At 37.7% G+C, this 22668-nt stretch overlaps 4 protein-coding genes across 5 annotated transcripts; 1 reads left to right on the forward strand and 3 right to left on the reverse strand.

Annotated features, from left to right (window-relative positions):
- Positions 1 to 179: 179 nt before the first annotated feature.
- LOC149394307 (RNA polymerase I specific transcription initiation factor RRN3 protein) lies at positions 180 to 5792 on the reverse strand. Of its 2 annotated transcripts, none has more exons than XM_089617246.1 (16): positions 5707 to 5792; positions 5380 to 5503; positions 5086 to 5169; positions 4902 to 4973; positions 4734 to 4805; positions 4398 to 4634; positions 4092 to 4202; positions 3876 to 3986; positions 3583 to 3705; positions 3368 to 3436; positions 3114 to 3220; positions 2599 to 2682; positions 2427 to 2514; positions 1108 to 1227; positions 830 to 1014; positions 180 to 722 (listed from the first exon to the last, which is right to left on the reverse strand). In XM_089617246.1, exons 2-16 carry the CDS (start codon positions 5491 to 5493, stop codon positions 455 to 457), a joined length of 1845 nt encoding a protein of 614 aa, XP_089473372.1. In that variant the 5' UTR covers positions 5494 to 5503; positions 5707 to 5792; the 3' UTR covers positions 180 to 454. The 2 variants fall into 2 exon arrangements, with proteins under 2 accessions (XP_089473372.1, XP_089473373.1); XM_089617247.1 differs by having other exon boundaries at positions 5623 to 5792.
- A 1911-nt stretch (positions 5793 to 7703) lies between these two features.
- LOC149394308 (uncharacterized) lies at positions 7704 to 10046 on the forward strand. The gene is made up of 5 exons (XM_089618307.1): positions 7704 to 7734; positions 7850 to 8556; positions 8664 to 9051; positions 9189 to 9740; positions 9820 to 10046. Exons 2-5 carry the CDS (start codon positions 7951 to 7953, stop codon positions 9906 to 9908), a joined length of 1635 nt encoding a protein of 544 aa, XP_089474433.1. The 5' UTR covers positions 7704 to 7734; positions 7850 to 7950; the 3' UTR covers positions 9909 to 10046.
- Positions 10047 to 11140: 1094 nt separating this feature from the next.
- On the reverse strand, positions 11141 to 13558 carry LOC149394309 (uncharacterized). Its single transcript, XM_089618308.1, has 3 exons — positions 12297 to 13558; positions 11899 to 12162; positions 11141 to 11810 (listed from the first exon to the last, which is right to left on the reverse strand). Exons 1-3 carry the CDS (start codon positions 13556 to 13558, stop codon positions 11141 to 11143), a joined length of 2196 nt encoding a protein of 731 aa, XP_089474434.1.
- A 1971-nt stretch (positions 13559 to 15529) lies between these two features.
- Positions 15530 to 22467, reverse strand: IRX1 (cellulose synthase family protein). The gene is made up of 13 exons (XM_089616607.1): positions 22141 to 22467; positions 21984 to 22060; positions 21851 to 21902; positions 21592 to 21748; positions 20931 to 21197; positions 20266 to 20611; positions 20010 to 20147; positions 19782 to 19907; positions 19482 to 19694; positions 18702 to 18939; positions 18411 to 18610; positions 17274 to 17627; positions 15530 to 16254 (listed from the first exon to the last, which is right to left on the reverse strand). Exons 1-13 carry the CDS (start codon positions 22316 to 22318, stop codon positions 15664 to 15666), a joined length of 2937 nt encoding a protein of 978 aa, XP_089472733.1. The 5' UTR covers positions 22319 to 22467; the 3' UTR covers positions 15530 to 15663.
- Positions 22468 to 22668: the final 201 nt, after the last annotated feature.

The raw sequence follows: 22668 nt of genomic DNA on the forward strand, positions 1-22668 counted from the left end.
AAACGTACCACGTAAGAATTACCACTTTGGTCCGTCAGACCAAAAAATGTCTGAGATTTATCCTTGATCGTCAATGCAATTCGGCATTTGTTTTCCACCAACTTCATTCTTTAATAACATGCTGTTATAAAATCAACCAAAATAAATACAACTAAAAAATTTACTTTTCAGAAGTCAACGCTATAATAGATTTGAATTCAAACTTCTTAAATGATTAATGGATGTATGTATAGGGACAGCGTTCCACATATTACAATGATAAATGTCCAATAGAACTAAAAAGACATTTTCCATTCACCTATTTCAAGGGGGGTAAACAAAAATTAAAAAAAAATTAAAAACCACAGAGCAAAACTTTTGGCCATTTTGGCTGTTTAGGCCAAGACAACTTTCTATTTTTCTATTTTACCACACAGAGCAATAATTTAGAGCAAGGGATATAAAGGAATTGAAATCACAACGATTCGGGGCTCGTCGAAGGTCTTATTTTCGAGGGCATCTGTGAATGGCGGTATTGAAATGAATCCCTCGGAGTAATCGACATTTTGTTCAACGCGTCGTCAAAATCATCAAGATCGTTTTCTTCGAGGGATTTCGCGTTCATCGCGTCCCCGTTTCCATTCGCAAATCCCTGGTCGGCTTCTCCGTCGCTGATGTCTTCTTCGTCGTCAAAGTAAGTGGCTCTTACCATCGACCAGAATATGTAGTTCGGCCGGATAAATCTAAACAATCGAGTAATAGGTATCGACAATTAAAGTTGTAATCTCAGAAGTTATGAATAAATAAACCAGAAAGTTTGGTAGCTCGATATGAAGGAGTGAGTTCAAACCTTTCGCTTTGCTTTAGCAAACACGGGTCGAATGGGAAGAACATGTCGAGTCTTTCGACCCCGCCAAAGGCTTTCGAAGACTCGGATTCCAAGTAGTCGTCGAATAGAAATTTATCGGACGTACTAAACAAGCCCGCAGCTTTAGCCTGTTCTAGGAATTCGGTCACTATAGACGGAAGACAAACCTGTTAAAGAAGAAAAAAGGAAATGAACACCAACACAAGTGAAAATACTACAGTAAGGAAAGAAAAAAAAAAAAAAGTGTTTATTTTTGTAACCTGCAAAGGACTCAATTGATGAGTCAAGATCTTGTCAAATGGCAGAGCAAAAAGCTGTGGTTTGAACCATGGATCTGTCAATATCGATCTCATACGGAAGCATAGCACATACATGATTGCCTGTAGAAAATAAAAAATAAAATAAAATAAATATTATAAAAAAAAAATTGGAGGTTACCAAAGAAAAATATGTAAGCTAGATCATATAAAGATTAAGTTCAAGACATATGTGATTTCTTATAGATATGGAAAACCACAGCGAAGAGTGTACCAAAATCTCAGAAAATCATACGGGACGGAATCAAAGAACACTTTTAAATGAGATACCCAAATGACGCTTAGTTGAGAGGTGAAACCGGATCGGTTTGATTCGGTTTTTGACATTTTTAGTATCCGAATCCGAATTTTCGGTTTTTAAAAACTCGGTCCAGTATCCGGTCCAATTTAGTCTAAAACCGAAATTCGGTTATCCGAATATTCGGTTATCCGGTTTCTTAAATCCAGTATCCAGTCCAGTATCCAATTTTTAAAATTCGGTTATCCAGTTTGTAAAATTTCAGATCCAGTTTAATATCCAGATTTATAAAATAGATATCCAGTTTCTAAAATCCAAATCCGGTTTGTAAAAATTCAAAAAACGAGTACAAACGACTCTTATAAAGCTCCAAAATGACAATACATAATCTAAAACTGAGTAAAAAAATAAAATTCAAAAGGACACTTGCCTCCAACTACATGCACATGTAAACATCATAATATAAAATTAAAATTACAACCCTAATGATCATAATAAACCATACAACAAATGAATTTGTATGTTACCTTTATAGATCACATAATCAAGTTGTAGTAAGAGTAGAAGTTGATATATGAGAAGTTTGTTCTTCTATGACAACTTGACCATCATATGTTAATAATAATGACATAAATTTAAAATAAATTTGTTTTAATAAACAAACAACAAATGAATATGTCAAATAAAATATCAAATTAATTATCTTACCCCGAAACAACTTGCTTAGAATCATTTAGTGCTTCCACTTCATCCATGTATTCTCGCAATACAACAGGATCAAGTCTTTTTTTTTAATATATATTTATTTTTAATTAAAAAAAATCGGTTAAATAACCGATATCCAGATTTTCCCAAAATCAAATCCGATATCCGGTCCAGTTTTGTAAACCGGATCGGTTATCCGAATCCGAATTTCGGTTAGCTGACGTGGCTCCAAATTTCGGTTTCGGTTCGGTTTGGATATCGGTTTTATCCGATTTTCGGTTCGGTTTTGTACAGCCCTACTTGAGAGTGAAGCAAATACCTGACATCCAGAGTAGAAGACTCGATGAGCTTTCGGGTCTATAACGCCATTCTGCATTGTGCAGTAGCTCAAACACCAGTCAACCAACCTAACACCAGATTTAATAGAACAGATGATTAAAGATAAAACTCACTAGAACAGTCCAATTTTGTTTTCAAGTTGTAGCACATACCTTTTCAGAACATCCGATATCACTGAAACTGATAAAAACTGTCCCCGGGACAAATAGCTAGCTAGATATGCCGCGGCACTCATCCTGAAATATATCAACACAATGACAAAGCTCAGTAAATAAGGCAATATCGAAGCTCCAAACAGAGCATAGAACTTCCAACACAATAGGAGAGATACATGAAAAAGATTAGCCGTGATATCAGCCACTCCGATGCAGAAAAAGGTTCTACTACGAAGGGATTAATTTAATTTTCCCCTTTTCTTTTTTTCCCTTTGGATGATGTCGATTGAAACATTTAAGTATTTGCCTATAACATGCTATTTCCTGTCACAAAGGTAATTAAGAGATGTAGGCCGAGCTTAACTTAGAAAAAGTAAGTGAAAGCATACTTTCATTCAATATCTTGATACGTTCCCGAATTGTATAAAGATTTTAAAGGAAACAATGGGTAGTACACGAAATTAATAAATAACCAAAATAAAGCAGTTTAAAAGTAACAGATTTTCACGTACCTATGAAGTGTCGGGCAGAGATCTGAAACAAAAATATCTGTGAGCACGGTTGCAAATCTTGTGCCACAGTTTTCAGGATCCAGAGTGCAAGCAAAGAACATCACAAACTGTAATTAAACAAACATATATTAAAATAGGACCCAAAAAAAAATATTAACTGCCACTGTAGGGCACGCAAATTGCAATTATTTCAAGTACAGCAACTGTTATGGAAAAAATTATGAAGGCTTAATATGCGGTGAATCTATATTAACCTGGGTAAATTTTGACTTATATGCAGTCAGAACGGTGTTTTGAAATGATTGAAGTAGATTTTCGAAGACCTGAAAAACAACACAAGAGCACTCGAGTACTAGTCAGACATAATGAATGCGCATAGATTGTGCTATGGCACAAGGAAAAACTTCCAATAAAGAATAGTAAATTATTTAAACAGAAAATAGAAAATAAGATGAAGGGTGGTAGATACCTGAACTAAACGGCCACCATCTTTACATGATTCAAGATGTTCGAATGTTAGCACCATCAAGTTATCCAACTTTTCAGCCAAAGCATTTCCTCCCAGAACTTTCCGATTTATTTCCGTGGGAAGCTGTATGAAAAAGTAATTTCATTTCGTAATTGCATTTGCCACTTTTTACAGTTCTTTCTAACTTAAACCACAGTTGAATCCGCCAGAAAAACCATCTAGTGGTTACAAATAAGGTGTCCTTAACAGAAATCAATACTAACTAGCTCCTGAGAGACTACTAATAACCATACCTCATTCTCCTCGAATTCGTCATCTGTACTTTCTTCAATATCTGCCATTTCCATGTTAAATACTCCTTTAGTGTTATCTTCTTGTAAAATATGGTCCCATCCAATCTCCACCTATAAGATAGGAAATACCGCATGAATGATGTCATGTCTCGAGTCTCAGTTGTTATATTCTATAAAAATTATACAAAAAAAAAAAAAAAAAAAAAAAACACTTACATCCAACTCTAGCAGCAAATCCACCACCCCTGAAAGCATAGTTCCCCTGGCAAGCTCACCTAATTCACCACCCTCCATCTTTAACATGTTTTCCACATATATTATGAGAAGCTACAAAAGAATAGAGTAGTTTGTTTAAACATAATCTGATCCTCAGAAAAGTTGTTAAAATATACAAAGCAGAGAAAAATAAAATTGAACTTTATAGTAAGAAACATCTTAAATTGACATTCTACATTTGCCACACAGGCACAAATGGTTATCACAATTAGCTAGCGTTCGAAAAAGAAAAAAAAAAAGACAAACCTTTTCTTGGAAGCGGAAGTTTGGCTTTTTCTGTATAATTATAGATATCAATCTCATAGGGGAAAGCGGCACCAAATCAGCTATTTCTTTCATAGCCGAATGAATACGGGATATCACTTCGCCTTTTCTCGAAATACCATTTGGCTGGCCCAAAATTGGAATGAAAGTATGAGAGGGTATGAAATTACTGACGATCATCTCCAAACACATATCAACATATTTTCCACTTGAAGTGGCCTGCAATATTTTATTTCAAACACTCGGTTAGCTTAATTTACTCGGTAAGCTTCATTAAAGAGAATGAAACTCGCAGCATGAAAAAGGAAAACCACGCACTAGTGAGATAATGAGTTCCACAAGTGCATCCATTACATCAGGTCCATAATCCCACATGCTCATTGCAAAGATCTGGAGACATTTGGCACTACGTAAATGCACCAATAAAAAAACCAAAGAGAGAGAGAGAGAGAGAGAAGCAATATCAAGGTAAAAATAGTAACTTACGGCTTCAAGAAGTGACTCGTGAATGAGTCTATCGACGTACATTACCGCACCGGAAAGTGCCTTCAAACTTGTCTGCCAAGAATAGAACATATTAAAAAAAATGCTAAAAATATGACCAATAGCCGAAAGAGGAAATCCCTCTCAGTTTTAGATTTTACTGTTGCAGTATGAAAGAAGAACTCACAACTAGACTCGCGACATCATCGGGAGAGTAATACTTCTTGCGGTAAAAAACCGCCACAAGCTGATTATACTCTACCATATCACCCTGTATCAAGCAAAATTCAGTTTTTTTCTGCTACTAAACACTGTCAACTACTAAAAGAGGAACATCAAAAAGCAGTTCAGTACTTAACCATAAGCCTCAAGTTAACTAACAACACTGATTTCAGTCTCGAAAAACTAATTCAGTTTTTTTTTTCCCCAAAATCAAAGCCTGTTTGACGGAATTTTCAACTTGCTTGCACAGAAAGCTTACCTTTGCGGCTGCCGTGAGAACATCTCTGACATGAATCACCAAGTCCGAGTCATCGAACTCAAAATCTTCCATAGCCTCAAACCCTAAGTCCTGGATGCCAGAATCGACTCCCATGGTTCCAGACCTATACGATACACGGATGAACAACAAACGCGCCTAAATTAGGTCAAGCGAATTCTCAAACTCTGTGGACTTCAATCCGACGAAATTGAAATACTCAAAACAGTAATCGCCGGCACTAACTAGAGCTGAAATCGGTTGACAGTTTGCTTTTTTTTTTCCGCCACCGCAAAATCGACCAAGCTCGGTTTCAGGTTCGAAGCTTACGTGATTGAATGATTGCCTGTGGGCCGAGAAAGGCGCTTTCTCTCTCCTCTGTTTGATTGGCAGCTAATGAAGAGGAGAGAGGGAAAGAGAGGGGTTTTAGTTCAGCGAAAGCCCTAATATATCAAGGGAAACTTGATAAACCAAGCTTAGTGTAGCATGTGTTTTGAAAACCAAACCATATTTTGGGAAGCATTTGTCCATGTAAAATGTCCAAATTACCCTTAAATTAAAATTCTTTTCAAAATCAATCCTTTATTTTCTCTGCACTCCCATTCCTTCCCATTTCATGCGTGCCTTTCCCATTCCCGAACCATTTCAATTCAAAACCCAAAAAAAAAACCCCGCTCATCCCGTCCCGCCCCAAATCCCTCGTTCTCTTCTCTTCTCTCCGTCGGTCATCCTCATGCACCCACGCCCATCGTCGTAAACCAGTCCAGCCCTACTATTCATTTCAGTCCTTCGTCGCCAGTCCAGCCGAGTCGCGAACCATCAGAGCCCTCCTCGCCAGTCCAGCCTTACTCGCCATTTCGCTCCGTGGTCGCCAGTCCAGCCGAGTCGCGAACCACCCTAGCCCTCCTCGCGAACCAGCCGAGCCCTCCTCGCCAGTCCAGCCGAGTCGTGAACCAAACGAAAATGGTGAGTTTGTTTTGGGTCCCATTGTTTTAGGGTTTGTTAAATTGAAATGGTTTCATAATTATTTAGATGACATTATTTGAGAATCTTCGATTATGACTTGTTAGGGTTGTTTAGAATATGTTTCGAAGATTTTGGGTATGAGGGTTTGAAGTTTTCGATGAATTTTTGGTGATTAAGATTGTTTTGATATGAAATCTTTGGTATTTTCGGTGTGAAATTTTGGGATGGGATGTAGTTTTGATTAGAGATTTTGGATTTTTTGGCTATGAAGTTCATAGCGGTTTGAAGGGATTTCGAAGATTTAAGTTTGCTTTGTTTATGTAATGGATTTATTTTTTGTAAACGATTTCAAAGTTTTCATTTAGTTTATGTGTTTGATTTCAGACGTTTCAGTTATTTTTTGTAATGGATTTTCAGAGTTTTCAGTTATTTTATGGAATGGATTTCAGAGTTTTCAGTTAGGTTATGTGAAGGATTTCATAGTTTGTAGTTAGTTTTTGTAAATGATTTCAGAGTTTTCAGTTATTTTATGGAATGGATTTCAGAGTTTTCAGTTAGGTTATGTAAAGGATTTCAGAGTTTTCAGGTATTTTTTGTAAATGATTTCAGAGTTTTCTGTTATTTTATGGAATGGATTTCAGAGTTTTCAGTTAGGTTATGTAAAGGATTTCAGAGTTTTCAGGTATTTTTTGTAAATGATTTCAGAGTTTTCTGTTATTTTATGGAATGGATTTCAGAGTTTTCAGTTAGGTTATGTGAAGGATTTCAGAGTTTTCAGTTATTTTTTGTAAATGATTTCAGAGTTTTCATTTAGTTTATGTAATGAATTTCAGAGTTTTCAGTTAGGTTATGTAAAGGATTTCAGAGTTTTCAGTTATCTTTTGTAAATGAGTTCAGAGTTTTCTGTTATTTTATGGAATGGATTTCAGAGTTTTCAGTTAGGTTATGTAAAGGATTTCAGAGTTTTCAGTTATGTTTATGTAATGAATTTCAGAGTTTTCAGTTAGGTTATGTAATAAATTTCAGAGTTTTCAGTTATCTTTTGTAAATGATTTCAGAGTTTTCAGTTAATTTTTTTTATGGATTTCAGAGTTTTCAGTTATTTTTTGTAATGGATTTCAGAGTTTTCAGCTAGTTTATATAATGATTTTCAAAGTTTTCAGTTAGTTTATGTAAAAGACTTCAGAGTTTGCAGTTATCTTTTTTTATGTATTTCAGAGTTTTCAGTTAGTTTATGTACAGGATTTCAGAGTTTTCAGTAAGTTTTCTGTGATTGATTCTTTATTTCGAACTTTTCTCATTTTTTTGTAGGCACCGAAGTATGAATTGTTAGTTCCCATCTGTAAGGATTACAGTGGTCAAATAAGTTTCAGAGGCAGCGGGTTCTTGAAGGTAATAAGCACACGATTTATGGTATTCGGATTACATGCTAGGTTGAAGGACACACAATTTAGTTGGATCGATTCCCCTTCCGTTACGGGTTTCAACTTTAATGGTGTGATTATAGACCAACTTCTCCAACGACGCATCCAGCAAAGATGTCAGGATGCAATTTACTTTGGTATCGGTAAGAATCCTATCCGTTTCGGAAGAAACGAGTTTGGTTTGATGACCGGACTAAAGTTTAGTACGCTTCCATCAACGGAAGAATTCAAGAAGCACCTTTCAAGCAACCGTCTGTTGAAGACGTATTTTCCTGACCCCGAACACGTTGATGACAACGACAAAAAACTTCACAAGGCACCGTCTGTTGCTGATTTAGAGGCAGCTTTTAACACGTGCACGAACAAAGAAGACTTGTACAAGCTCGGACTGTGTTTGATTGTGGAAGGCATCATACGAGGAAAGGATAGTTGGCAAGGTATTTGGGAGGAGTTGTTAAGTATGGTCGATGAGCTCCCATACTTTATGGCGTTTCCGTGGGGCCACGTTAGTTGGGCTGCCACTCTCGAGGGGTTGCTAGCGACGGACCCGAAACACCTGCGTACCTTATACGAGAATCGAGGTAAGAAGCAGAAGAAGGTTCAAGACGCAAAGTATGCGGTCCAAGGGTTTCTCCCTGCGGTTCAATTTTGGGCGTACGAGGCCATAGAGTTTGTCGGTGTAGAGTATGGCAAGAAATTGAGCGAGAATAGCATTCCGAGAATGCTCAAATGGGTGAGCATGAAACAAGCAAGACAGAAGGGGTTCACAAAAAAGTTAATCCGACAAAGCGTATGTTTTCTAACTTTTTTTCTTCGGAGATTTTATGTACATTTTCAGCTTCATTTCGACGTTTTCCAACTATTATGTATGATTAATTTCGAAGTTTTGTTTTATAGGTGGAGGCAACACCGACGCTTGAGCCTACCGATGGTGAGAAGAAGTATCTCTCCATACTCGAGAGACACCCATCTACTATACCAGAATATCCGGGTTACAATTCTGTTGTAGCGCACAAGAAGTCGGCGTACGTGAATGAAGAGGACGTTGGCCCACCACGTGGAGATGAGAATTTTTCAATACTTGAACGACGTTTGAGTGATGTGGAGCAGAATGTTAAGAAAATGTGTAGGGAGCAGAAGCGCATGAGGAAGCAAATCATGAGGTGGCAAAAAGACACGACTGAGAAACTCGATTATTTGGTAAGTGTCGTCCCGGGAAGCGCTACACAAGAAGAGAGGTATCCATCGGAGAAGTTTCCACGGCGGAGGTCACCATCGCCACATGGTAATCTCTCTCAACTGTGAATTTCGAAGTTTTTAGTTTTATATTGTTAATGATTTCGGAGTTTTATGGCTTTTTTTATATACTGTTTCGAATATTAGTTATTAATTTTTGGTGTTTTGTGACATAATTTTTGGCAGTGGAGAATGATGAAGGTTTATTTTTTGACCCTGACGAAGCTGTTAATATTCATGATGAAACTTTGGACCCTCCGGATGATGATGGTGAGGAGGAAGAAGAAGAAGACGATGACAACGATGAAGATGATGAAACTTTGGACCCTCCGGATGTCAACGATGGAGATGATGACAACGACGAAGATGAAGACGATGATGACGAAGGGATGGCAGCCCCCGAGACGACAAGCAACGTGGCAGCCCCGGAGACGACAAGCACCGTGGCAGCTCCCGAGACGGCAAGCGAGACGGCAGCCCCCGAGACGGCAAGCGAGACGGCAGCCCCCGAGGCGGAAGCCCCCGTGGCAGCCACCGAGACGGCAACCACCGTGAACGCCCCCGTGACGGCAACCACCGTGGCAGCCCTCGATGACGACGACGACTTCGTCAACCCTCCGACGAAAGAGACGGCAAGAACTGTGGCAGCCCCCACGACGGAAACCTCTGTGGCAGCTCCCGATGACGACGACGACGACTTCGTCAACCCTCCGGCGAAAGAATCTGTCCGTGTCTATGGTAAGTTCTCAATTTTCAAACTGTTGCCTATATTTCATGGTTTATGTTCTTTTTAATTCTTTTATGTTGGATTGTGTAGTTTCGAAGAGAAAGAGCAAGCGGCCCATAAAGTATGATGATTACACTCCGTTGAACACAGCCAAACTGAAAAGCCTGAAAAAGGGGTGATGAACATTACTTTGGATGAAAATTGGGTTTGTAATGTTTGTTGATAATAACTTTGGTAGTTTTGGAGACTAGTTTTTTTGGATGAAAATTGGGTTTGTAATGTTTGTTGATAATAACTTTGGTAGTTTTGGAGACTAGTTTTTTGGATGATATTTTGGTTTGTAATGTATACATGAACCCGAAATGTCTGAAATCCTTGACCAAAAATTACTGAAATGTCTGAAATCATTGACAAAAAATTACTGAAATGTCTGAAATCAAGCACATACACTAACTGAAAACTCCGAAATCAAACACATAAAATAACTGAAATGTCTGAAATCAAGCACATACACTAACTGAAAACTCTGAAATCAAACACAAAAAATTACTGAAATATCTGAAATCCATTATAAAAATTATCTGAAAACTCTGAAATCAAACATACAAAATAACTGAAATATCTGAAATCCATTATAAAAATTATCTGAAAACTCTGAAATCAAACAAATAAACTAACTGAAAACTCCGAAATCAAACACATAAAATAACTGAAATGTCTGAAATCAAGCACATAAAATAACTGAAAACTCCGAAATCAAACACATAAAATAACTGAAATGTCTGAAATCCATTATAAAAATTATCTGAAAACTCTGAAATCAAACACATAAAATAACTGAAATGTCTGAAATCAAGCACATAAAATAACTGAAAACTCCGAAATCAAACACATAAAGTAACTGAAATGTCTGAAATCAAGCAAATAAACTAACTGAAAACTCCGAAATCAAACACATAAAATAACTGAAATGTCTGAAATCAAGCACATAAAATAACTGAAAACTCCGAAATCAAACACATAAAATAACTGAAATGTCTGAAATCCATTATAAAAATTAACTGAAAACTCCGAAATCAAACACATAAAATAACTGAAATGTCTTAAATCCATTATAAAAATTATCTGAAAACTCTGAAATCAAACACATAAAATAACTGAAATGTCTGAAATCAAGCAAATAAACTAACTGAAAACTCCGAAATCAAACACATAAAATAAATGAAATGTCTGAAATTAATCACATAAACTAACTGAAATGTCTGAAAATTAGCTGAAAACTCCGAAATCAAACACATAAAATAAATGAAATGTCTGAAATTAATCACATAAACTAACTGAAATGTCTGAAAATTAGCTGAAAACCCTGAAATCAAACACATAAAATAACTTAAATGTCTGAAATCCAATACTACTGACGAAAAGTACACGACTTCCTATTATGTCCTCTACCTCCACAAATACTACATTTGCGCTGAACAACAATGACTTCACCTTGAGACGGCAAACGTTTGATCTTGCGCCGTCCTCCTTTGCTCTTCTTCTTCGGCCGACCGGCGGGGTTTTTCGCAACAGGTACCTTGACCTCCATATTCAACAGCTCTTCTGGAGCATTCCACTCGTTTTCAGGACCACAAGGGTACACAGCATCCATGTAGGCTGCTCTCCAACTTTCTACTCGACAGAAAGGGTGACACAATGAATACACATCGATGTTACGCTTTGTTGCGACACACGTCGCATGCATGCAAGGGAGACCAAGAAGTTGAAACAACCCGCATGTGCATTCTTTTGTCAACATGTTTACCGTGCCATCCTCGTCTCCATCAAGTACTAAGAACTCATGTTGCGTAACCCCCGAATATTGCAAATGGCGACCCTTTTGAACTTGAAGTCGTAAGTCCTCATCAAATTTTGGACTCAGTTTGGTCTTCGCATTTCCAGATTTTTCTCTTCGCTTGAAGAACCATTCTTGAAGAGTAAATCGAATGCATTCCACCATGCTACAAATTGGGAATGTTCTAGCGTCCTTTATCCTCTTGTTGAAGCTTTCCGCGTAGTTACTCGTCAATAAATTGTACCTGTTGTTAAAATATTCGAAGTCGCATTGTAAATCTAAGAAACAAACCAAAATCTTCGAAATAAAGTACTACCTGCTTGTGAACTTACCTTTTTCCAGGAAAGTACGACCGAGCAAACCTTTCAATTCCAATGTCTTCCAGATATTTAGCAAGGTTTGGATCTTTACGCCTTAGCTTCTCGAATTGAGCATGGAAAACAGATTTTCTCCAAGCATAACATGCGCCATACATCTCTGGGCCACAAACATCGGTTTTGAACACATGAGCAACATTCATACTTAGATGCTGGTAGCAGATCCCGTGATAACACTCTGGATACACAACCGGTATAGCATGAAGGATACTCGCGTGCCTAAAACAAAGCGTTTGAAACATAAATATTAGATCAACTAAAATATTCGAAATGTACTTCTCAGAAAACCTAAAATCTCTGAAATAACATTCCAAAATTGTCGAAACAAAACTAAAATCTTCGAAATTAAGTACCTGTCTGATATGAAACAAAGATCTGGCGGGGAACCGATGGTCTCTCTCAGTTTCCGAAGGAAGTAGGTCCAAGAGTGATTATTTTCGGTGTCTACAACAGCAAATGCAAGTGGAAACAATTGGTCATTTGCATCTAATGCAATCGCCGATAATATCTGCCCTCCGTACTTTGTCTTCAAGAAACTACCATCGATACATATCACAGGTCGACATGATGCAAATCCCCGTATACAAGCTCCAAGGGCCCAAAAACAGTACCGAAATCGACTGCCGGAGTCAAGAACAAGGTCAGTAACCGAACCTGGATTTTTTTGTTCTAATGCGTAGAAGTAAGCAGGTAACCGCTTGTATGACTCGTCAAGTGTACCCCTTATGTACCCAATTGCCGTCTCCTTGCATCTCCAAGCCTTCTCGTAACTCAAATTTATCCCATACTCCTTTCGTACATCTTCTATGATGTTCCTTGGTGTATATGATGTCGATTGAAGACTATACTTATGCTTGATAACATGTCCTACAATCCATGGTGCAGCTTGAAGTTGGCCACTAACAGGGGCATCAATCGAACAAGTATGTGTAGAAACATACACACTCACTTCGAACATATCACTGTTTGGTAGTTTATTCCCTCTCAATTTCCAAGTACAATCACCAGCTTTGCACTTGACTACCCATCGACTCCTGCTTGTTTCGAAGACCCTATACTGAAAGCTCTTTCTCATTGCAAGCATGGCAACTTTAGTTTTCAAATCAAACTTATTATCAAAAATTTGCCCAACACATATGTCCGATGAACTGGCAGTGGATGAAGGCGTACTTACATTTTCCTCCGAATCGGGAATTGAAACATGTGCATCCCATAATTTTGACTTCTTATGAGGCGTCGCCGATACTGGCTCTGACATGGGAATATCATTATCATTCATAACCGGATTATCCTCACAATAGAATCCGCTTGCATCAAAATCTTCCTCATCATCGCCATCTTCATCTTCCTCATCATCACCATCCTTACCTTCCTCATCACCCTCTTCATCGCATGGCGCCTGAAAATCATTCACCTCGACGCTAATACCTAAGCATGCTACCTGAGAATTTGGGGTTGGTGAAACTGCCCTGCTTGGAGTTGTATCAAGAGCTGCATCAACAATGTTTCTTTTCACGGGGGTTACGCATAAGGAAATCCTCAGCTTGGATTGACCAGAATTCTCTAACATAAATGCCGTCACACTAGCGTCCGATGCCAAAATGAGAGGAGGCATTGGTCTTCCAGCCCAAACATACGCAGCTTCAAGTTTCAAATCGTATAACGACTTGTCGACACAAAAAGCTTCGTACATAGCGATTAATAGCTCCGCCCGAGATATGTCTTTCGCGAGTGCACGGAGTTCGAATCGCGATTCATTAGTATATTCCCATTTTGTACCTTTGTTCACCCAAGTACCATCAAATAAACAACATATATTAACGTTTGAACCTGTTAAGAAGTTAAAAATTTGAGTTTAAACGATATCTTTTCTGGGAATCGAAATCTTCGAAATGAAATCAAAATAACAACTATAAACGTCGAAATTACAGACAACAATTTCGGACTTTTTTCTGGATCCAACATGACGAACTCAAACTCTTTTTTTCAGGAAATCAAACAAATCTCTTACAAAATATCATCGAATTAGGGATCGAAACTTACCCATATATCTTCGGGTTTGCCGTGCGTTGGGGTTTGCGACGACCGTGGAGATGGGCGTGCTTGGCTGTGGCTTGGCTGGTTCGCGACTCGGCTGGAGGGCTATGTTGTTCGCGAGATTGCTGGACTGGCGACGACGGCTGAGTGGCGACGACGGCTGCGGGCTAGGGCTCTGAGTGGCTCTGAGGATGGTTTCTTTTTTTCTTTTTTTTTTTGAAAGGGAAACGTGCTTGGCTGTGGGCTGCACGTTTTTTTTTCTTTTGTTTTGGTTTCTGAATTGAAAAAGACAACTGGAGTGAGTGAAGGATTGATTTTGAAAAAAAAATTCATTTAAGGGTAATTTGGACTTTTTACATGGTGATATGCTTGGTTTTCCTAAGGGAACCAAAACATGGTTTGGTTTTCAAATCACATGCTTTATCAAGCTTGCTTTATCAAGTTTCCCTATATCAATGTCACCACGGTCGGTAACAGTGTTTCAAAATCTCGCCAATATATCGAGACACGCGAGATCTAGCTTTTTGAAGAGTTTCGGTAAATTATCAGGAATATCTCGTGTCGTTTATATATATATTTTAAGCATAATCTGTATGTGTTGAAAAAAATGAAAAAAAAATATGATACCGGAATAACAAGGAAATGGTCGTATACATGAAAAAAATTTAAAGAATTTATTTTCTTTTTAATAAAAATAAAGAAACAATTGTGAGCATTTTGTGATAATATTATTTCTAAACACTTAATTTTGTGACAACATTTGTCACAAAATAATGTTATTGTGCCAATATAGTCAATAAGTATCATAATGTATCTTTTTTATATAGAAAAGAGCATGGATTCTATATGGTTCCAATGGACTGTGACATAATCGAAGTTAGATACTCGTAAGCTCAAATTTAGTTGTTCATTTTCCGGAACAAAACTCAAATCTAGATAATTTTTCTCCTCTCCACAAAAAAAAAAAACTTTGTTTCAAATTTAGAATAATTGTGGTTTGGTCTATTATTGTATTGTACCAATTAATTTAGTTTAACTTTATTGTCCAAGATTACCTATAAATATATACGCATGGATGAAATAAAATATCATCCCCATTCTAATTTACTTTCCATTTTCTCTACAATTTACTCTTCATATTTCTCCCTCTCTTTAAATCTCCTATCTTCTTCGGTTATTAGTGTTTAAAACAGTTTTTTATTTATTGCTTTGATTTTATAGCAACATTTATTTTTTATTATATAAATATATCTTTTTTTTTAACATTTTTTTATCTGGGCTTTACCACTTCATTCAAAATAATGGTAAAATTGTATCTTTTTTTTTTTTTTGAAGGAGGTAAAATTGTATCTCAATAAAAAAAAAAATTATAGAAAAATGTACGAGGAACATTTCGCGGTTAAATTTTTTTTTTTTTAAAGGAAACGTTTCTTGGAATTTCTAGGCACCACTTTAGGCAACAAATTTTCATCTTCCAAAAAAAAAAAAAAAACAACAAAACTGATTTGACAACTGATTATAAGCACAACATTTTCCATTGATGTCACTCTCAAAAGCATTCTCGTACACATACACCACCAAAAAAAAAAAAAATACATGATAGCTAGATAACAACAATATATTATCATCATCCTCAGTACTATAGACTATAGAGCCTATAGCTAATTAAATGAATGAACGAATCTAACAGTCTATGGAAATACAACTCTGCGCAATGGTATTGGGGTCAACCTTAGCGACAAAAGGGTTGACCTTAACCCAAACAAGCGAAAACACAGACGCCAAGAGCACAGACCAGAGAACAACAATGGTGGGAGTCCTATTCTGTCTCCCCATAAGCCCTTTGAGGAAAGGATAAAGATGAAGAATGACCCAGAAAGCGAAAAAAACTTTCCCGAAAAGCGGTCCCCAAGCCTCGTAGCCCTTGTTGAGCGCGTCGGAGAATCCAGCGACGACTCCGACGAGGTTGATGACCAGAAGGGTGGTCGGAGGGATCAAGAGAGTGGTCCACTTGATGACGTAGAGCTCGGAGAAGTCTCCTTCCTCGTCGGAGGCTTTGGAAGTGACTGTGAAGTTGGTGTCGATTCCGGCGAGCATTTTGAGGAAGCCTTGGAAGACGGCGAAGAGGTGGGCCGAGACGCCTCCGATGACCCAGAACTGCTCGTTGCGCCAGAACTCCTCGATGGTCACGCCGCTCCACCGAAGCTCGAGGACGCTCGTCACGATGATGGACACGAAGAGGCACAGGAACAGTAGGCTCGCCAAATTCGACAACTGATTTTATTTATACCAAAAGAAAAATTTAGGTAATAACTAGTCAGGTAAAGCGTTTGGAATTGTTATATAGTCAGCGTTTCGTAAATCTTAGGTAAATAGTCATAAAGATGATGTATCATTCCTGGTTTGCGTATTTATGTCAATTTACACGTGTAAATACATGGACGTAGTTATTTACTTAAAATTTATGAAATAGTGGTTATATAACAATGTGAAACTGTAAATATGATTATATACCTAATGGGCCGTTTATTATATACACATATACGCTCACTCGTTAGTATATAGGGTACTACAAAATAAGTTGAAGTTTTAATACTAACGAGGTTTATAAGTTATGAGTGAATAATTGCCAATTAATTTTTGAATGAAAGTTGTGATATGTGGATTTGTGGTTATGGGGCAAATTTGATTTTTTTTTTTTTTTATATGTGGGCATGTACGAAAATAATCATATAATTTTAGGCTAAAATGTAAAACTGATAAAAATTGGGGGTAGCAAAACAATTTTTCCAAACTTCAGAGAGTGACTGTGAGAACCCATATAGCTAAAAAAAAAAACGAATAACTATTCGCTAATTGGTTACTGAGATAAAAACTTGTGATATATACTTGGTAGACGAAAAAACAGTAATTGTTGCAGAGTGACAATATAATGACAATACGTATTTGCCCTCTAAACTTTAAAAAATTGCATTTACCCCTATTTACATTATTTTGATTTTTATTTCTAGCCTAAAATTATATAATTTTTTCGTATTTGCCACCTAAAAAAATTCTTGCATGCCCGTGATTTTTTTCTCTATCAAATACCCCCCTTATGAGTTCAAATTCTGATTCCGCCACTGTTCGTGCAATCATGGCATTATTAAGTGGCACGAGTAAGAAAAAAATTATTTATCTCGAGGGTCATATGTCAATGATCATTAATCTTGATTGTCAATCAATTTCGACACAAAGCAGTAGAACTAAGAAGAGAAGAGAAGACGTAGAGTAAATAGTAATAGTAAACGTACGGTGGGGATGATGAATTTTCCGGTGAGGAGGCAAATGGCGGGAAGAGTGCAATAGGCGATGAGGGGAAACGAGGTGAAAGGGTAAACGATGGTGTTGATGTAAGCGAGTCGTTGCAAGGGCCTCAGGCGCCCCCCCGCGAAGCCGTACCAGAGCGGGCAATGTCTGCTGAAGAAAATCTCGACCGACCCCAAAGCCCACCTCAGGACTTGGTGAAGCCTATCCGAGAGGTTGATTGGGGCTGACCCTTTGAACGCCGCCCTCATCGGCATGCAGTACACGGACCTCCAACCCCGACATTGCATCTTGAAACCCGTCAGGATGTCCTCTGTCACCGATCCGTATATCCAACCAATCTGTTCATCTCAACAACAAATTATTATTATAATAAATTAACAGAAAAATTAAGAAAATAGTCAATTTAAATGTTTGACATTATTAAATAGCCAATATTTTGTAAATATTAGGTAAATAGCTACTTTCAGACGTAAATTTTAGGTAAATAGTCAACGTTTGGTATATGAAAGTGACTATTTACCTATGATTTACGTATGAAAGTAGCTATTTATCTAAAATTTATCAAACGCTGGCTATTTAGCAATGTCAAACGTTTAAGTTAGATGTTTTCCTAATGGACTCATAAATTAAACCTAATTTTTGTAACTTTTTCTCTCATAGCTTTACATGAGAAAATAGACTTAAGAGTAGAAGTCTCTTTGATTCTCCCATAAAAAATACAAATAAAATAAATAAATAAATAAGTCTTTTTATTCTTATGCTTAAAATTTAATGTGTATGAGTTATATAAGTTAAAAAAAAGGACCGTCTTTTTAAATAAATTAAATTTACTCTTCTTCTTTATTTTTATTTTTTATGTCTAATTCAGGTCCGATTTCATTGTTTTATTAGTCTTTTTATTCATTTCCTATCAAATTTTATATGTTAAAGAAAAGGACTCTTAAAAATGTCTTGTTAAGTTTTTTTTTTCTTCTTTTTCTTCTAATTTAGGTCCGATTTCGTTGTCTTATCAGCCTCTCTCTTTCAAACAAAACAGAAACGTTATAGTATTAACGTTATTTTTATTATCATTACTATTATTAGTAGTAGTAGAGTAGTATAAGGTTTTTGGGGTTATATACTTCTCTTCCCCATTCGGTCTTCTCTTCGTAGCCGCAACTGATGACGTGGATGGCCTCCTTGATAAGCATGGCCGAGTGAGTCGTCTCGGCGACTCCCCCGTTCTCCATCAGAGTGGACTCGATAAATACGGTTGACAATCCGAACGTTTTCTCGAAGCTCATCTGCGAGATCAGCATCGACCTCTCGTGTTCATCATAATCTGCAACAAGAAGACGAAGAAGAAGACATCTTAAAAAAAAAACAACACATCTAGTTCTTCTAGGACTTCTTTTGAAACTTAGAGGCCTTACTGTCGATCTCGTTGAGGTTAAAAATAGCGGCGTCGAGTTCTTCGCGCTTTGCGTCTCGGTAGAGCTCTGATGGGTCTTTGGCGGGCTTTTTCTTCGAACAACAACAAGAGGACGAGGAAGATTTTGGCAGCGCGGGCAATGAAGGCGGGCTATACCCGTAAAGCGCTTGCCTGTTGAATACGCAACCCGTTCCCACGTACACTGGTCCTTGAATACCATCGAGACCTCTCATATTAACCTACAATCACCGACACACCATGACATTTTCTTCGAGACCCGAAAAAAAAAACAAAAAATTAGGTAAATAGCCAATTAAAACGTTTGGAATTGATATACAGCTAACGTTTCGTAAATCTTATGTAAATAGTCATAACAAGATGACGTGGCCTAATAAATGGAAGTGGCTATTTACCTAAGATTTAGGTCTATAAATATATGGAAGTGGCAATTTATCTAAGATTTACGAAACGTCGGCTATTTAGCAATATCAAACTGTAAATGTGGCTATTATTATACAAATAGCTGTTTCAAATCAATTGATTAGAAAAATAGTCAAAGTTACGTTGTCTAAATCAATTGACACTGTCAATAAAAATATTTGACCCCTTTATATAAGTAACATATCATTGTCAAAATATTTATTGCCTGGTACGTGCACATTTTTGCAAATATTGGCTATTTTACTAATTTTGGACAAACATTGACTACTTTATAATTTCAATTCGCCGCTAGAACATTCCAAAAAAAATCTTTATGATAAAACCAGATGTTGGAGCTTACGTCGAAGAAAACGGTGTTGCGATTGGCGTATCGATCGCTGCGATCGATCCCATCGAACCTCTGAGGGAACTGGACGTAGCACAGGCTCGGGCCTAGTTGAGGATCCATCAAGAAACACATTGCCTCTCTCACCGCCTTGCTGTTGTTCACGTAGTGATCGCAATCGAGGTTGAGGATGAACGGCGCATTCGTGAGGACCGCCGATACTCTAACCTGTGGAACGAAACACAAGGAAAGTCTTGATAATGTCTTTACTTTTTTTCGGCGTCTAAACTCGTGTTCCAAGTGGATTCAATTTACCAAAGCGTTTTCAGCGCCAGCTTTCTTGTGATGCGGATATCCGGGTCTCTTCTCTCTCGAGACATAGACAAGTCGAGGAAGCTCATTTCCCTCGATGTCATGAGCCCCGGTGCTCCCAAGAAAAACCTTAAGATAAGAAAACCAAGATTAAACATTGTTTCAAGACTTTAAATTTATTGACACTCCTTAAACTAAAAGTTAATAGTAATAAAATAAAAAAAAAATTACTTGAATCATGCCGGGATGATCGCGTGAGTTGTTCCCGGGCCAAGGAGTCCCGTCTTGCATAGTCCAACCTTCTTCGGGTGTTTTTTGGGCTTTCGCGACCAAGGCATTTACTCGCACTTTGAACTCTTCATAATCTCTCTAAAGATACGGAAAATAAAGAAAGGAAAAAAAAAGAAAGAGATTGAGCATTGGCAATCAAGTAATAAAGAAGTGTAATAAATAATGGAAGGGATTTGGATTTTTCAGGCGCGTTTACTTTCATGGCTCGCCGCTCTTTCACGAAAGAAGGCTGTATCTTGTCCTTCAAGTAATCGATCTTCTGCGAGAAGTAAAACTCGGGAGCGCGCGGCTCGATCGAGAATTTCTTGCAGAACGGGACCCACTTCCTCGCGAAATCTGCCGTTTCAGCCATGGACTCGAAGGTCAGCATCGCGGCTCCGTCGTCGGAGACATAGCACGAGACTTTCTCGACCGGGTAATCAACGGCTAGGATCGAAAGAACTGTGTTGGCGGTGATTAAAGGCGGTTCTTTCAACGGATCGACCGTACTCACGAAGAAATCAACGGCAGCGAGACCCGACACCTCACCCTCTCTCTCGTACCTGATACGATGCCATAGAATTACACAATAAGCTCTCTCTCTCATCCTTTCATCTCAAAATAGTCGAAGTTTGTCTAAAAATAGTGAAATACCTCAAATTTACAAAAATGTTCAAGTACAAAGTGTCAATAATTTTCTTCATTAGTTGATAAATTTTTTGATTGCGGTAAATTTTTTCCTTATATACATGGGTTAGTATTTTTATTGATAGTGTCACTTTAACTTTTGTTAAAAATTTGAAACTTCGGCTATTTTGCTAATAAATTAATTTCTAATGGCTATGTTGTATATATATATATTTTTTTTCTTTTTCTATGTACCTTGCGGCTAGAACGTCGGTGTAAGTCTCTCTACTGACTGGATACCATTTGGGAAACTGATCCAAAACCCACGAGACGGCAAACCAGATTTCGCAGATCACAGAGGTCATCCATAGACCGAAAGCACTGTCGACCGGGTGAGTCACTCGGTAATGGAAAAACAGGATTAAGATAATCAATCTCATGATTATCACAGTCCTATACGGCGCAAGCTTGCTCTTCGCAAGTGGAATGAGCATCGAGAGTGGCTGCGCCGAATCCGGTGGCCTAATTAAACAAATAAAATAAAAATTCAACTCAAGCATTCACACTTGCAAAAAAAAGAAAGCATGGTTGTGATCATTGGGGGAGCTTTCTTTTTAGCCAACGGAAATTTAGCGATATAAGTCACATAAACATAAGTGTTTGTATTTTAGCCAACGTTTTGTAAATTTTTTGTAAATAGCCAAAAACTGTTGGAAATATTCCATAAATAATCATATTTACTAGAAATTTACTTTGCATTTTTTGTTATTTTTATAGCGTAAATAGATTTGTGTGGCTATTTACAAAAAATTAACGGAACGTTGGTTATTTCAAAATTCCAACATTTCATATGGTTAGATAGCGCTACTGGACCCTTTAAAAAAATTAAAAAAACGGTAAAAAAAAAATCACTTACATTTGTTGTCCTTCTTCCATTTGCTGTTCGGTCGGGATTTGAATTTCGCCCTTTTCGGCCTTGATAACGTCTTTTTTCTTCTTCTTGTTGTTCTTTTTGCCCTTCCAGCTCTCTACCCTGTTCTTCCATATCGGATTTCCGTACTCATCGTTCATTTCTTAAGAACGGGAAAAGCCGATCGAGATCAAGATCATCATCAAGACCAATTGAAAGTTTTTCTTTTTTTTTTTAATCACAGAAGTGAATAGACATGTCTTACCACTATCCACTGTGGACACACTGCTGATATGCCTGGCATGAAGTCCCACATCCTATAAAATAAAAAAAATAAAAAAAAAAATTATTTCTTTCTTAGAATCATCGGAAGAAAGAAACATCGAACGCGAGCTTACCTTCGGCTCATCGAGCTGAGAGGTCATTGCGACATTTGCGTCTTCTGGTTTCATTTCTTCTAGCTTTTCGGTTTTCGCTATACGCAAATTACACAATACAAAAATAAAGTTAAAAAAAAAAAAGGTGATCATTCATTGGTGGAAAGAGAGGCTATACCGCCATAGGGCGTGCCGCAACGCAGGCAAACTTTTCGGCCCTCCTTGCCCTCGTACTCGACGCAGTCCCTGCAAATCGGGAAATTGCATTCGTGGCACGCCACGTAGATCTCTCCGTCGGCTTCGGCGCCCACTTGCTCGCCGCACATGTGGCAATGAGGAACCCCAGATTGCATCATCGTTTTTTTCTCCGAATCACTTCGCTTCGCTCCAACAATGTGTTTAGTCTTTCTTTTTTATATATAACAATGAGAAGGGTATATTATATGAGTTGGGCAGATCTTTAATGGTGGTTGTGATGGTTGGGTTGTTGGTTTTCATGTTGTGAGAGAGAGAGAGATGAAGCAACGGCTATGTTGGATGTATTTTTTTTTTCCCTTATTCTGATAATATGTGAAGAAGAAGGATTTCAATGTTTATTGTATTGCGTGAAGGCTAAGGAAGGTTATGGGTGGAATGTGTACATCTTTAAACCAACAAACAAACCGCACAGTCTTGCATTTTACGTCTATACAACAAGTACTTCGGT

Source organism: Urtica dioica, chromosome 6 (genome assembly GCF_054948205.1).
Source record: "Urtica dioica subsp. dioica isolate 48M chromosome 6, U.dioica_male_clone48M_v1_H2, whole genome shotgun sequence".
Lineage (NCBI taxonomy): Eukaryota > Viridiplantae > Streptophyta > Magnoliopsida > Rosales > Urticaceae > Urtica > Urtica dioica.